The 16,934-nt window shown below is 42.9% G+C and overlaps 1 protein-coding gene across 1 annotated transcript in view; it reads right to left on the bottom strand.

Moving 5' to 3' along the window:
- Nucleotides 1–16,934, bottom strand: part of LOC126325528 (plasmanylethanolamine desaturase) — a 58,624-nt gene that overhangs the window by 28,033 nt on the left and 13,657 nt on the right. The window contains exon 2 of the mRNA XM_049995239.1: nucleotides 15,229–15,440. Coding sequence (XP_049851196.1) covers nucleotides 15,229–15,440 — 212 coding nt within the window. The remainder of the gene's footprint in view (nucleotides 1–15,228; nucleotides 15,441–16,934) is intronic.

The following is a 16,934-nucleotide window of genomic DNA, read 5'->3' as shown; positions in this document are numbered from 1 at the left end:
TTGTCTTATGCCATTGTCTCTCCATCTTAGATGGGAATCCTCTTCCTCTCCATTGGCAACTCCCAGGGCAGTTATTCCTGGGAGTTTGTGGTGGCATGTCTTACAACTGTTACATGAGAGTCGCTGGGGTGTTCCACAGCCTTGGCTCATAGTCATGTGTAATGGCCTGGCATTGACTGGGAGCTGGAGCATTTGGTTGGTGCATGTCCCCAATGCACTAGTAAACAGGTGGCTAACAATGCTTAGTTCTTCCCATAGCCTCCAGCAGCCCAGCACAGGGAACGCATCCATGTGGGTTTTGCATGTCTGTTTCTGAAAGTGTTTTGGCTGACTCCTTGTTACATTTTCACATTTTCCATACATCGTCTGGTGATTCTCTGCCACTACTGAAGCTACTACTTATGCGCTCTCAAAATTTTTTTGTGGTAGAGGCGGAGCACATGGTTTGTACCTGTAAGTTGCAGATGAAAAAGTATCTGCAAGACTTTCGCACCAAGGAGGCATTGCAGGTTTTTTTTTGTGTGTGTAGCCTACCAGACCATTCCTATTGGTTACCCTGGCCCTGCCAATCTTCTCAAAAAGCACCAACTGTAGACACTGCTTCTTCTCCTTCATCACAGTTCTTGCCCACTGTTGTGTTCCACATACCACTTTTCTCCACCAGTTATGGCAATCTGAGTGTGTGATTTTGGTCAGCACCCCAACAGTTACCGGCAATGATCATGTGTTAGAATGGCTGCTGAGCTTACAAGCTCCGAGACTTGAGCCCAGCATCGTCAAAATCCACTCTGAGCCCAGGCAGGCACCAACCCCCCCCCCCCCCCCCCCACCTACCCACCCACCTCTCCCCCAATCCCAGCCATACCACTGCCTTCGCTGGTGCCCCAATTGCTAGTTGCTGCCTCGCCGCTGGTGTTCAAGCCTCCTCCGCTATCTGTGTCAGCACCTCTGCACAATGAGTCTGCACCTTCACAGTCACTAGCAGCAGTTCTGGGGCCCCTCCGGCCAGTGGACATGCTGCTTACTGGTTCGATGTCTCCCATGTGGCCTCAGACTGCAGCAGGGTCATCTCCACCTTCCACACCACCACCAAACAGCACCATGGATTTCAGCTTGGACGAATCATCTCTGGTGCTGTCATCTCGTGCTCCGACAAGGGGGTGTCAGAGCAGCTCTTCAGTCCTAGGCCTGTATTCTAAGGTCTCTGGTGAGTGAGAGTTGCTCTCCCCTCTAGCCTCCAGGGCTTCCATGGAGTGGACGCCATCTCTGCATTACTGTCATCCACAACATGTCCAGGGAATCAGTGATGCTCCACTCCCACGATGGAGGTGTGTAGTAACACACGTAGATTTCACCCAAATCTGGGTGCACAGTTGTATGGTGCACAACAAAAGTTTGAAGACACTAGTTCCAGCAGAGGCCTTTACTTTAGGCACCAGCCCCTCTGAAATGCCAGTCAACAGCTTATGTAGTTTGGCCTGGCCAGCCTTGCTCTCAGTCATGTGTTGACATTCGGCCTATGTACATCTGACTAGTCGTGCAGGAACTTCATGTCAAGTGTCTTCTTGCACAAATATTCTAGAAATAATAATGTGTTGTGTCTGTTATCTGAGTGTTCTTGTGGTGAGAACACAAACAAATAAAAAGACAATCCACCAGATTTCATGAGTTACCTTGACAGGTTATAGACCCAGTGATGATGGAGATCAGAGTAAGTAAAAAAAAGTGTAAATAAATGATTTTAGAAATACTATCTCTTCCTGTAAGAAGACCAGTGTATCATGTGTCGAATATGGCTTCATCAGCAAAAGATGTAGCATTAACCAGTGCAACGAAACTAAAAGCTGCTGCATGTTTCCTATTATGGGATTGGAAATAAATGTGACGTTCATGGCAAAGGGCCTTGGTTGCTTGGTTCACTGGTTCGTTAGTTGATTTAAAAGAGGGGGGAAGGGACCAAACTGCTAGGTCATTAGTCCCTTGATCCCAATAAAACAATGCCGCAAGGGCGAGAATAAAACTATCAAGACTGACAACACAAAATGGAGCGAAAGAACAAACCACAAGATTGACGGAAGGGCAAGAAACACTTAAATGGAAAACGGGAGAAGAAAACCACAGAAACGCGAGAAACAGGTAGAAGTGATTAAAACGCCAAAACAGATTACCATGGCTGGCTGACCATGAGAATAAAAAGGAGAAGGCAACCACTCTGCAACACATTAAAACCTCCACCCTAAAAGCACTTGGGTGGAGGACACAAAGGGACAAAGGACAAATGATAAAATTTAGATCAAATTATAAAACCCACCCCCAAGAATAAAACGTAAAACTAAATCAGCCAATAAGGTGTTGTAAGATAAAATTAACAGCAAAGAGTCCAGTAACCGAAGATTTCGTCACAGGGCAGTTAAAGTGGGACAGTGTACCAGAATATGGGCCACTGTGAACCAGGCGCCACATCGACACTGAGGCAGGTCTTCACGGTGCAAGAGGTAACCATGTAACACCCAAGCGTGGCCAATGTGAAGCCAGCAGAGAATCACAGAGTCCTTGCGAGAGGCCCGCATGGAGGACTGCCACACATTGGTAGTCTCCTTAATCGCACGCAGTTTGTTGTGGGTACTGAGACTATGCCATTCCATCTTCCACAGCAGAAAAACCTGGCGACGTAAAAATGAATTCAGGTCAGTTATTTCCACAGGGTATGAACGAATGTGCTCAAGAGCACAAGATATAGCCACCAGCTCTGCAGTGAAAACACTGCAGCCAACAGGCAAGGAATGCTGTTCACATACGTGAAACCGATGTTACCATTAGTTATTGAGCTGGCAGTGTAAAGCACATCAAGACCTCGGTACACATGAATAATCAAGATGAAGTGACAGCAGAGAGCCGCGGTGTGAACCGAGTCCTTTGGACCATGTGAAAGGTCCAGGAGCAGCCGGGGCCTAGGTGTACACCATGGAGATGTACATGGTTGGACCTCAAATATAGGTGGTAAAGGCAAGGACTCCATTTCAGTTAGAAGGGATCAGATGCAAACTGCAATTGTAAACCCTGACCTCGGCATCCGATGTGGAAGATGAACTGCCATGGTTGGGAAAAGGAGACGGTAATTTGGATGCACAGGAGAACTACAAATGTGTGCAATGTAACTGGCGAGCAGTCTTACACATCTGACCTGCAATGGAGGGACGCCAGCCTCCACAAGGACACTGTTCACCGGACTCGCTCTAAAAGCTCCCGTCACTACGCGAACACCACAGTGATGCACTGGGTAGAGTAAACGCAATGCTGAGGATGCCACCGAACCATAAACCAGATTCCCATAGTCAAGGTGGGAGTGAACAAGAGCTCTGTATAGCTACAGCAGTTAGAGTGAACTGCACCCCAATTGGTGTTGCTCAGGCAGCAGAGGGTATTGAGGTGCTGCCAGCACTTCCACTTAAGCTGACAAAGGTGAGGAAGCCAAGTCAACTGGGTGTCGAAAACCAGTCCTAAAAATCAATATGTCTCCACTACAGTCAGGGGATCATCAGTAAGGTAAAGTTCTGATTCCGGATGAACACTACGATGCCAACAGAAGTGCACGACACACGACTTAGCGGCTAAAAACTGGAAGCCATGGGCGAGAGCCCATGACTGCACCTTGTGGATGGCTCCCTGTAGGTGCCACTCAGCAACATCAGTACTGGTGGAGCAGTACAAAATGCAGAAGTCGCCTGCATACAGAGAGGGTGAGTCAGATGGCCCTACAGTGGCTGCTAGACCATCAATGGCCACTAAAAGTAGAGAGTGACTCAATAAAGAGGCCTTGCAGAACCCATTTCTTTCTCCTGGATATGGCGGGGGGAGGGGGGGGGACTATGGGAGACACCAACTTGGGCACAGAAAGTAAGAAGAGACAAGAAATTCTGGCTAAAAATTGGAAACGGGCCTCTGTTACCCCACTCGTACAAAGTTGAAAGGATATGATGTCGTGAGGTGGTATCGTACACTTTTCGTAAATCAAATAAGATGGCAACAAGGTGTTGGCATCTGGAAAAGGCTGTTTGGATGGCAGACTTGAGGGACACAAGATTATCAGTGGTAGAGCGCCCCTGGTGGAAGCCCTCCTGACATGGAGCCAGTAGGCCATGTGACTCCAGGACCCAACCCAACCACCAACACGCCATACATTCCAGCAGCTTACAAAGAACATTGGTGAGGCTGATGGACCGATAGCTACCCACATCAAGTGTGTTTTTGCTGGGTTTGAGCAATGGTGAGACGGTGCTCTCCTGCCACTGCATTGGAAAAACGCCATCACACCACATCTGGTTGAAGATCACGAGATGTCGCTTGTTGCAGGCGAGAGATGTTTAATCATCTGACTGGTGGAGTCGAACGGGCCCAGGAGCTCTGTCGGGGCAATGGGCAAGGGCACTGTGGAGCTCCCACTCTGTAAATGGGGTGGTATAGGGTTCACTGTGGCACGTAGTGAACGAGAGGACTTTCCTTTCCATCCACCGTTTGAGAGTGTGAAAGGCCCAGTAATACTCTGATGCAGAAGTGCGAGCATAGTGCTCAGCAAAGTGCTTGGCAAATGTATTTGTGTCGGTAGATAGCATGCCATTTATGTTAATACTGGGAACACCTGTTGGGGTCTGGTACCCAAAAACTCGTTTGATCCTTGCCCAGACTTTGGAAGATGACATATGGCACCCAATGGTCGACATGTACCTCTCCCAACACTGCTGTTTCCATCTTTTGATAAGCTTGCAAACGTGGGCACAGAGCCATTTAAACACTACGAGGTGCTCCAGGGAAGGGTACTGCTTATGCATCTGTAGAGCTTGCTAACGCTCCTTAATTACCTCAGTCACTCGCAACGGCCACCAAGGGACTGTCTTTGGCCGGGGCACCCTAAAGAATGAGGGATTGCATTTTCTGATGCAGTAACAACGATTGTAGTTACCTGCTCAACCACCACTTTGATGTTACCATGTGGGGGAGATTTAACAGTGGCAGCACAGGTGAAAGCTTCCCAGTCTGCCTTCTTTAAAGCTCATCTGGGCACGTGGAATGATCATATAAAGTTGATCGTCGGTAAAGCAGATGCCAGACTGAGATTCATTGGAAGAATCCTAAGGAAATGCAATCCGACAACAAAGGAAGTAGGTTACAGTACGCTTGTTCGCCTACTGCTTGAATACTGCTCAGCAGTGTGGGATCCGCGCCAGATAGGGTTGATAGAAGAGATAGAGAAGATCCAACAAAGAGCAGTGCGCTTCATTACAGGATCATTTAGTAATCGCAAAAGCGTTACGGAGATGATAGACAAACTCCAGTGGAAGACTCTACAGGAGAGATGCTCAGTAGCTCGGTACAGGCTTTTGTTAAAGTTTCGAGAACATACCTTCACCGAAGAGTCAAGCAGTATATTGCTCCCTCCTACGTATATCTCGCGAAGAGACCATGAGGATAAAATCAGAGAGATTAGAGCCCACACAGAAGCATACCGACAATCCTTCTTTCCACGTACAATAAGAGACTGGAATAGAAGGGAGAACCGATAGATGTACTCAGGTACCCTCCGCCACACACCGTCAGGTGGCTTGCAGAGTATGGATGTAGATGTAGATGCAGATGCAGATGTAGATGTAGATGTGTCCATGGGCCTGACACCAGGGCAGTGACAAGAAGATGGGGAAGCAGTCACTACCACACAGGTCGTCACGTGCTCTCCAGTGGATAGATGGAAGAAGGCCAGGACTGCAAACTGAGAGATCAATGGCTGAATATGTGCCATGTGCCACACAGAAATGTGTAGCGGCCCCAGTATTTAAGAGGCAGAGGTTGAGGTTGAGTTGTGACAGTAATTTTTTGACATCTCTGCCTCGCCCAGTAAGAGCTGTGCCACCTCACAAGGAATTATGAGCAATAAAATCTCCCAAAAGTAGGAAAGGTTGAGGGAATTGATCAATCAGTGCAGACAATGCGTTCAGGGGTACTGCACTATCTGGAAGAAGATAAACGTTAAGTGCAGTTATTTCCTGTGTCATCGTTACCCTGACAGCCACAGCTTCAAGAGGGGTTTGAAGGGGCACAGGTTCACTGCATACTGAGTTCAGGACATAGATGCAAACTCCACCTGACACTCTTATTATAATTGCTACAGTACCTGTAATATCCCTTACAGCCACAGAGTGCAGGGGTCCACATTGCTGGGAACCAGGTTTCCTGGAGGGCAATGCAGAAAACAGGTGTAAAGCTTAATAGTTGCTGCAGCTCAGCCAGGTGGTGGAAAAAAACTGCCGCGCTTCCACTGGAGGATGACATAGTGAGGCAAGTTATGCCTCAGGGTCACCTGCTGCCTCCGACTGAGTATTTGTAGGCATTTGTATGGTGGATGAGGCATCAGTGAGATCCAGGTCCGCAGGGGATGCTAAGATCTCCACTGCATTCTCAGATGCAGAATTGATAGGGAGTGGTGGTGTTGGGGCCACCAGAGGGTCCTGTTTCTTGCAGACTACATATTAGTTTGCTTCGTCCCTCGCTTCTCCTTGGGGGCTTGCTGGGAAGATTTCTCTGAAGCAGCCTCAAACATGTATGAAGACTGAAGCTCTTCATCCAGCAGCTTCTGGCTCCTTGAGGCAATGGCGAGTGTCCGCCATGGCATTAGTGGAGACCTTAGGAGAGAGGGGCCCCCAAGTGACCCCTTCCACACAAGAGGTGGTGCCAGAGGAGACTGTTGCTTCTACAGCATGGGGTAGGGGACCGATGTCCCCTGCATTTTGAGTAGGGGGGGGGGGGGGGGGTCTCGCTCCCGAAATAGGTGCTTTGGGAGCAAGATTTGTCCCCTACCACCAAGGGTGCAGATATATTCTGGTGGCCCGGAGGGCCCACTGTTCGTGCCACAGATGGAGGAACCACTGACACTTGGGACAGCGATGATGATGTAGCTGCAGCATATGTCGACGTCAAACGAATGGGGTGTAATCTTTCAAATTTATGTTTTAACCTCTGTGTAAGTCAACTGATCCAGGGTCTTGTACTCCATGATTTTCTGCTCCTTTTGGAGTACTGGGCAGTCTGGCGAGCAGCTGATGCAAGTGGGAGGTGGTGCACATGGATTATCTGGGTGCAGTGGACATCCGCAGTCTCAACATATGGTGCTGGAAGTGCAGCGGGAAGACGTGCCCAAACTTCCAGCTCTTAAAGCACCACATAGGGGAAGGAACATGGTTTAATGTCACAGTGGTAAACCAATACCTTGACCTTGACCTTTTTCAGGCAATGAATCACCTTAAAGGCCAAGATGAAGGCACCTGTAGCAACCCTGTTGTCTTTGAGTCCTCTGTAAATATGCCACATGAAATGAACACCCCGCTGTTCTAAATTGACGTGGAGTTCGTCATCAGACCGCAAGAGGAGGTCATGATGGAAAATAATCCCCTGGAGGAAGTTGAGGCTTTTTTGGTGAGTGACGGAAACAGGAATATCACCCAGCTTGTCACAGGCGAATAACGCTTGGAATTGGGCTGGGGATGCTGTTGAAACAATACTGCACTGTTTCACATCTTGGACAGCACTGTCACATCTGCAAACTTATCCTCAAGGTGTTCAACAAAAAACTGAGGCTTTGTAGGCAGAAAAGAGTCCCCATCGGTTCTGGTACAGACTGAAAACCGAGGCGAATATAGCTCTCTCCATTCTGTGGCTCTACATTCCACGGTGTAGCGAGGGAGGGACACGATTTAGGGTCATACCTGTCAACACTGTATTCTATCTTGCCCTTCTTAGAGACTGCTCATGCCATACGGTCACCAGTAAGAGATGACTTAGTCCACTTCATTGTGTATCATCCCCATTGACGCCACCCACTCCAATCAGGAGCTCTCCCCATGGGTGCCACTCAGCCACAGCAAAGGCCAAGGCATGATGGCTGTTGCTAGGAGTCCTGATGCCCCAGGAAGACAGTCATCTATTCCTTGGCATACCTGGGGAGTTTAAAGCTCAGGCATCAGCAGTGCGATCCCTATGTCAATATGGGGCAACCACCAAATGGGTAAATGGCAGCACCACCACAACGGACTGGCTACTGTGATGGATGTTGGGTGCAGAGAAATTCAATATTGTCATGGGGCGAAAGAGGACAGGAGACAGTGGAAGAAGATGACATACTCTGGAAAGTGTCCTCGCCCAAATAGTTGAACCGCAGGTCAAGGTGCAAAGCCATGACAAGATGTTCAGGTGATTGAATCTAAGGGCACTGTGGATAACTCATGCACAACATAAGGCATCCTTCCCCATATGGCCCGCACTTCTGTAGAATTTTGAAAGTGGCAGGTCAAACCACAGAATGGGACCTGAACAAATAGGGCAAAAAAGTGTGACACACCTTTAAGTCGCCTCTTACAACAAGCAGGAATACCTCTGGCCTATTCTAACCCCCAAACCCGCAGGGGGCGGCAAAGGACCTTGGCAGATATGTTACTGGTAGTATCAAGAAACCTGAAAATAAAAATGAATCCAACTGGGTAAAAAAAGATTCACTTGCAAACTACTGTATTTTGAGGACCATAAACATTAATTTTAAAACACATGTCCTTATTTCTGAAACATTTAAAGAAATGTATGATACACTTACATAGATATACAGAACACAAATCACCAGGAGACTCAGTCACTTTTGACAGAAATTGAAATATGACACCCAATAACAATTGAGAGCAAACCCTAACATTAAGACTGGATCATTTTGAGGGAGAATATTGATGAAACAGCACTGATATAAAAAATAACAACAAAGTTGCCAATGAACACAAACATTTTGGAAGTGCTTGGGACTACTAGTAAGGAGGATAAAATGACAGAAAACCTGAAATCAAGACTTCAGTCTGAAGAAGACAAAAATGAAGAAGAAAGATGTATCCCATTCAAAGATGCAGCCTATAAGAAGAAGATTGTTGCCAGCATCATATTTATAGTACCAGGGAAGCAGGTTGCTAACCTTACTTGCCCCAGGTCCCATTGAGTTTTACCCCTAACGGTTGAGGGACTAACCAGTAGATTTGGTAGTGTTTGCCGTCTGAGCACAAAGGTGGCCACAACTCTGAATATGTCCGAGATGCCCAGCCTTATTCCAAAGTAACTGGTATCCCGACTGTCAGGACCACATACTTGGCCACTCATACATTGCCCATTGTTCATGAACTAGGGCATGATACCAGGAAACCACACCATGAACCATAGGCTTAACATCAGAAGAGGCACCAATGTTAGCACTGAATAGGGGATCATGGAGGAATTTTATAAGGGGGACTATGCTCCAGACTGAACACTGAAAGGCATAATCAGTCTTAAATGATGATGATGATCAGAGTAGGAAGTTGAGAAATTGGTGAATTGTTTTGGATATGGAGGTTCATGTCACAATGTGAGTCAGTGTAAAAAGAAATGTAGTGCTACCAAGAACACAATACGTAGTTCTACATGTGGTAAATATCATTTGGGTGAGTTGGGCAATAATGAACTCCCTCCATGCAAATGCTGCAAAAACACACATCGTGCAGCTGAGAAATATTACTACAAAGAGAAATATGAGAAGATGAAGAAAGTGCCAAAGACAGTTCTTCTTTCAGAGATACTTGTGACAGAAAACCAAAACAAGGCAACTGATAAAATATATACTAAGTCTGTTGTAGACAATGGAAGTAATGAGCAAATGTCACATAAAAGGAAAATTATGTCAGATGTGAAGATACAAAAATTAAGATTGCAAATGGGCATTTCATTTGTTCTAATCTTGTTGGTGAATCACAAAAGGTGTTTTTGACAAATGTGTCTCATGTTGCTGAAGAAATTTATTGCCAGTAAATGCCATTGCTGAAAAAGAGGCAGTGGCAATATTTGACATGAAAAAAGCTGCAGACTATAAAAGATGGACATATCATTTTGGAATGCAAGAAATCACAAAATGCACTGCACATAAAAACAGACTGTAAAAAAAACGGAAGTAACTACACAAAAGAAGAAAGCTATTCAGTGGCATAAAAAACTACGAAGTCTGGATTTCAATTATCTGAAGAAAATACTGTGTGATGGTGTTAACAAAATGTTGTGAAACATGTATTATGGCAAAGTAAGTACGAAAACCACTCCAAACTGTATTGGACAGAGCAATGTGATCTCTTGAGATTATGCACACTAATGTACACAAACTTATCACAATGAAAAATATTTTTTTTAACATGTCTTTATTATTATATCTATTTCTTGAAATTGCACCTATTCCACAAAGATGAAACAAAAGACTATATCAAGGAATAAATAAGCAAAAGTGAAGATCATTTGTCACTCTGAAGACAGAAAAACGTAAGCTGTGACAGAGGAGGAAAGTACAGAAGTACTAACTTTACAGAATGGAATGAAAATTAAGGTGTAGTGAGTGATTAAACAAAGTGTCTCTCAACTGAATTGTAAGACAGATTACTCTCATGAACAAATTAAGGGCCATGTTGTATGATCTGAAAGTTGGAAACAAAATATGGAGCTACACAGACTTGCCTACAGCTTATCTCTTGAACAGCTCAGTCCTACTACAGCTGTCGATGTGACCCTAGCTCAAATGTGGTAAGGAAGAACAAATTTGTGAAGACTTGGCATTACTGGATCCATGGTGTTCACAAAACAATTTGGGAATTTAGAAAAAAAAAACTGAATGTAAGAAATGAAAGAGGTGTTTCTTGTAGGGTACACAAACAATGGCTATGTCATTGAGAATCCTATGCCTGAAAATTATCTGAAGCAAGAAATGTTGCGTTTATTCATTAATATGATGACAAAAAGAAGAAGAAGGAAAGAAATAAAACCAAAGAGAAGCAATAAATCAAGCTGTAAAAAACTGTATTTCTCAAGAAGGAGGAGGGGGAGGAGCCAGAAGAAGAAAGATGATTCAGAACAAAGAAACACACATAAGGAACCAAGACATGAAATACTGTATTTATTATGTTGATGTCATGCTTACATACAAGGAATGCATTGAAGGTGAAAACATGGAAAATTGGATGAGGGATGCAAATGAAAAGAAAGAGTCATCGAAGAAAAATGAAACACAGACTCTGATGAATAAAGAAACTGCTCATGGAAAGAAATAATTATGGGAAAACAGATTTCCAAGAAAAAGGATAATGGAAAGTCCAAAGCTAGACTAGTTGCAAGAGGATGTCAATAGGATCAACTAAAATTGGGTTTTAAAGGTATTTTTCATTTTGTTTTCCCTCATATTCCTATTTGCACTTGCTGCATAAAAACATTTGATAATTATGACATCTGATGTCAGAGCAGGCTTTTTTTTTTACAGTCGGCTGATGTCCCTGAGGTACAAAGCCCCTGGAAAAATATGCCTGTTCAAAAAGGCACTGTATGGATTGAAACAAGCTCCTTTGCAATGGAACATGAGACTGAGCAAGTTTCGTAAGAGTGAAAACCTTATCCAACTGAAATCTGACCACTTTGTTTACAAATCAGTTACTGAGAAAAACTGTGCCTTGCTGTACATGTACATTCTGTTTGGAGAACACATCTGTCAAATGAAAATTCCCTGCAAAAACTGAAGAAAAATTTTGATATAGCAATTGATAAAGAACCAACAATTTATCTGGGACTTGAAATAAAAATAATGTAACTGTATTCAATAAGAAAAATAATATGCTAAAGAAATGGTAAAAACATACAGATAGGAGAAATCAAGAACTGTAACAACTCCCATTGCAACCAAAGGGGAAATTGAAGAAATCAATGCACCAAAGTCAGACTTTCCATATCATGAAGCAATAGACAGTTTATTTAATTTAGCACATAAAACAAGATTGGATATTGCATATGCAGATCAATGAGTAATCCAAATCAGACAGACAATCAAAATCTGAAGGGAACTTTAAGATACCTGAATTCAATGACCAGGAGTGGAATAACATACTCACATCAAAAGAACAAGAAATAGTGGCTTCTTGTGATGGGGATTTTGTAGTTGATAGGAAAGAGATAAAAGTACTATAGGCTACATATTTCTGTACAATTATTCTATAATCAGTTGGCGTTGCAAGAAACAGTGTGGTGCTGCACTATCTACTACTGAAGCAGAATACATATTTGCTTCTCAATGCTGTCAAGGGATGGAAGTTTTGAAGACTTTCATAGAAAAATTGCTGGATAAAAACATGAAAATAGAACTTAGTGTTGATAACTAAAATCACTTTAAACCTACAAAAGAAGCAAGCACAGGGTGGTGCACGAAATATGTTACCATTTTGTTTTTGAATATAAACTTCATTGCCAATACAATCTGAAAGGAACATATACTATAATGAAGAACTGTCCATGGAGATTTGTTCTAACTCAACACATGCTCAAAATGTCCACCATTTCATTTCCTAACTTCCTTCAAACGAACACTGATGTTAGTTATTACCCTACAGCACATGTCTTCCGTAATTTCACTGCAAGCTTAAAGAATAAGTCTTCTGAGCTCCATTAAATCACGTGGACATTTCTGGAAAATTTTTTCCTTTATGTACCCTCAAAGAAAAAAGTCACATGGATTGAGGTCTGGACTACTGGGGGACCAATTTTGTCCATCATTGAAGCAACCTGGATACCTGAGTGAAACGATCCGCATGTCAAAATGCTCGTGTAAAAACTCCAACACAGTGTTTGCAGTATGTGGCCTGCTCCATCTTGCATGAACCACTTTTGCAGTGAAATTATGGAAGACATGTGCCGTAGGGTAATCACTAACTTCAGTGTTCATTTGAAGGAAGTTAGGAAACAAAATAGTGGACATATTGAGCATGTGCTGAGTTAGAACAAATCTCCATGGACAGCTCTACATTGTAGTATATGTTCCTTTTAGATTGTATTGATAATAAAGTTTATATTCAAAAACAAAGTGGTAACACACTTCGTGCACCACCCTGTACATTCATGTTAAGTATCATTTGATCAGTGATGAGCTAAACCATGGGTGATTCAACATAAAATACTGCTAAACTCAAAAACAACTAGCTGACTTCCATACTAAACTTCTCCAATGTATTGTTTTTGAGAAAACTGAAAGAAAAGATGTTTGATTGCAATTGCAATATTTTGTTTATTTAAAAGGTACATTTTCAGGGACTATGGTTACAAATGCTTTGAGAGACAACACATTGTTTTGTTTAAGAGAGTGTGCTGAGAGTTAAAGTAGAAAGATAATGTGCATAGAACTTCATAACACAGATAGCCACACCCATTCAACTTCATAATAAATGGAAGTAAAATGAACCACAAGACAGCTGTAACTGGTGATTTCTTTATTGTAACAACCAGTTTCGTTTTATTAAAATAGCATACTCAGGTCAAAATAGTATCACATTATTGCATCAAGATGCCCCCAACATTCATACTCAGAAACCAAACACCTGCAGAGGGGAAGTCATAAAAATAAATAAAACAGAACATTGGGGCAAACAGTGTGGAGGCTCACCTGCGATGATTGCAACACAGTTGGTTGCTGTTTGAATAATAAATGTAATCAGTCATTCCATGTAGCCTCGTGTTTTAATGTATTTAAAAAAAGCACATAGTACATTTGAAAAAACAATAGACAATATGCTCAGACTAACACTTACAAAATTAAGGGATAGCACATTGTGTTTTCTCTGACCACCAGCCCCCCATATTACACTACTGGCCATTAAAATTGCTACACCATGAAGATGACTTGCTATAGTCACGAAATTTAACCAACAGGAAGAAGATGCTGTGATATTCAAATGATTAGCTTTTCAGAGCATTCACACAAGGTTGGCGCAGGTGGCGACACCTACAACGTGCTGACATGAGGGAAGTTTCCAACCGATTTCTCATACTCAAACAGCAGTTGACCAGTGTTGCCTGGTGAAATGTTGTTGTGGTGCCTTGTGTAAGGAGGAGATATGTGTACCATCATGTTTCCGACTTTGATAAAGGTCGGATTGTAGCCTATCGTGATTGCGGTTTATCGTATCGTGACATTTCTGCTCACGTTGGTCAAGATCCAATGACTGTTAGCAGAATGTGGAATCAGTGAGTTCAGGAGGGTAATACAGAACTCCGTGCTGGATCACAGCGACCTCGTATCACTAGCAGTAGAGATGACAGGCACCTTATCTGCACGGCTGTAATGGATCGTGCAGCCACATCTCGATCCCTGAGTCAACAGATGGGGACAATTTGCAAGACAACAACAATCTGCATGAACAGTTCGACGAAGTTTGCAGCAGCATGGAGTATCAGCTCAGAGACCACGGCTGTGGTTACCCTTGACGCTGCATCACAGACAGGAGCACCTGCGATGGTGTATTCGATGACAAACCTAGTTGCACGGATAGCAAAAAGTCATATTTTCGGATGAATCCAGGTTCTGTTTACAACATCATGATGGTCGTATCAGTGTTTGGCAACATCGCGGTGAACACATATTGGAAGCGTGTATTCATCATCGCCCTACTGGCGTATCACCCAGCGTGATGGTATCGAGTGCCACTGGGTACATGTCTCGATCACCTCTTGTTAGCATTGACAGCACTTTGAACAGTGGACGCTACATTTTAGATGTGTTGCGGCCCGTGGCTCTACCCTTCATTTGACCTCTGCGAAACCCTACATTTCAGCAGGATAATGCACGACCGCATGTTGCAGGTCCTATACAGGCCTTTCTGGACACATAAATTGTTCAACTGCTGCCCTGGCCAGTACATTCTCCAATCTCTCACCAACTGAAAACATCTGGTCAATGGTGGCCGAGCAACTGGCTCGTCACAATACGCCCGTCACTACTGTTTATGAACTGTGGTATCGTGTTGAAGCTGCATGGACAGCTGTACCTGTAGATGCCATCCAAGCTCTGTTTGACTCAATGCCCAGGCATATCAAGGTCGTTATTATGGCCAGAGGTGGTTGTTCTGGGTACTGATTTCTCAGGAACTATGCACCCAAACTGCGTGAAACTGTAATCACATGTCAGTTTTAGTATAATATATTTGTCCAATCATACCCGTTTATCATTTGCATTTCTTCTTGGTGTAGCAATTAATGGCCAGTAGTGTATCTCCATCAGGACCACATTAAGTACAGCACGGTAGTATCAGCACTAAACTCTAAGGTTATCACTTTGCTAAATATTCTCTAATGTAAGTATAAACATTCGCTTATTTTTACCTTTCCAATGATGGGAAGTTCCACTGACCCCCATGTGTCAGCTCCCCAGTGCACCAAACCAGACCCCAGATCGGCAGTAACAATACCACATAATGCTGCTGTAAGTATCGTGCTGAGATTTTCCAGTCGAAAATGGATTACAATGAATATGAAGTTCACCAGCATTAAAGTGATACAAATTCCCACACAGATACATTCCTGCGTTCTTTTACCTGCAAAATAGGCAAGATAAACACCCTTTAAGCATACAGTTTTGAGAAGAGAGACGCTAACAGAAATTCTACATACATGCATGAATCTGAGAAAAGACAACAATTCATTATATAGGAAAACTGAATCTAAGTTAGCACAATGGATGTTCGTTAAACTGAGCTAGAATGTTCACCACATTGACTTGTTCATGTTGTTCTTGACAGCAATATGAGTTTTCTATATGTCAACTAAGCTGTTTTATCATTACTATACACACATCAAAATACAGACACCATCGACTCAGTATGACAGAAATCAAAATCTACTAACACAGGCATTATGTAAACATCATCTGCCCAAGTTCTACCATTTAAAACATTTATTTATTTATTTATTTCGAATGAAAGACAACAAATCATGAGCATTACTATCATGCCAGTTGCTGCTGTCATAATTTTTCTCTCTGCTTATACTGAACACTGGTAGATATGTACAGTCAACCAAGTATGTCCTCTGTAACTCTGAGAAAGACAATTAATGTACTTAAAAAAGAGGAGGAAGAAAGAGACAGGGATACACCAAGTTAATCTGGACATTCATTAACAGTTTCATCTAGCTTGATTTTCAAAACAAATTCAAAAAAGAAGAAATTTCTGTTACTGGTTCCATTCTTTTACAAGAATTTCATATCTATTTTCCCCTAAGTCTATGACTGAATTCCTACACTTAGAAATGTGTAAGTTTTGAAAGGCACTTAAAAACCAAGAGCTAACGTGTAAGAGACTGACATTTAGGGATAAGAGTGAAGTTCCATTACTGTACCAGTCCAAAGACCGGTTTTTATGCCTCAAACTTCAGTCAATGACCAAATTCACTATCACTCCATGTCACAGGATGTGTCCCATCAACTGATCCCTTCTTTTAGTTAATTTATGTCACGAGGCTTTTTTGCTCCCCAATTAGAATCAGATCTTCATTACTTACTATCAGATCTTCATTACTTATCTATCCATCTAGGCTTCAGTATTGTGCTGTAGCCCTACATTTCATTTCAAAGGCTTCTCTTTTTTCTTGCTTTAACTGTTTACTGTCTGTGTTTCATTTTCATACAAAGGTACACTCCACACGAATACCTCTAGAAAAGATTTGTTAACAGTTAAATTTATATCTGATACTAACAAATTTCTCTTTCAACGATTCTTTTCTTACTACTGTCAATCTGCATTTTATATCCTCTTTACTTTGGCCATTGTCAGGTACGCTACTTTGCTATCCAAACACTTTCAGTGTCATTTTCTAACTTAATTCCCCTCCGCATCATCTGATTTAAACTCCATCAGTCAGAGTTAGTGTATTTATGTCTGTCTTACAAACTTTTTCCAGGCTATGCATTTCTTTCACCTGATCTCCCAAGATCTTTGCCACATCAAATCGAGTTACAATATCATCTGCAACCTGTAGTTTAACTTGTTCTCCTCAAACTACAATTCCATTTCCAAAATTCTCATTGGTTT

Source organism: Schistocerca gregaria, chromosome 2, assembly GCF_023897955.1.
Source record: "Schistocerca gregaria isolate iqSchGreg1 chromosome 2, iqSchGreg1.2, whole genome shotgun sequence".
NCBI classification, from domain to species: domain Eukaryota; kingdom Metazoa; phylum Arthropoda; class Insecta; order Orthoptera; family Acrididae; genus Schistocerca; species Schistocerca gregaria.
This window is presented reverse-complemented; position numbering and strand designations above follow the sequence as displayed.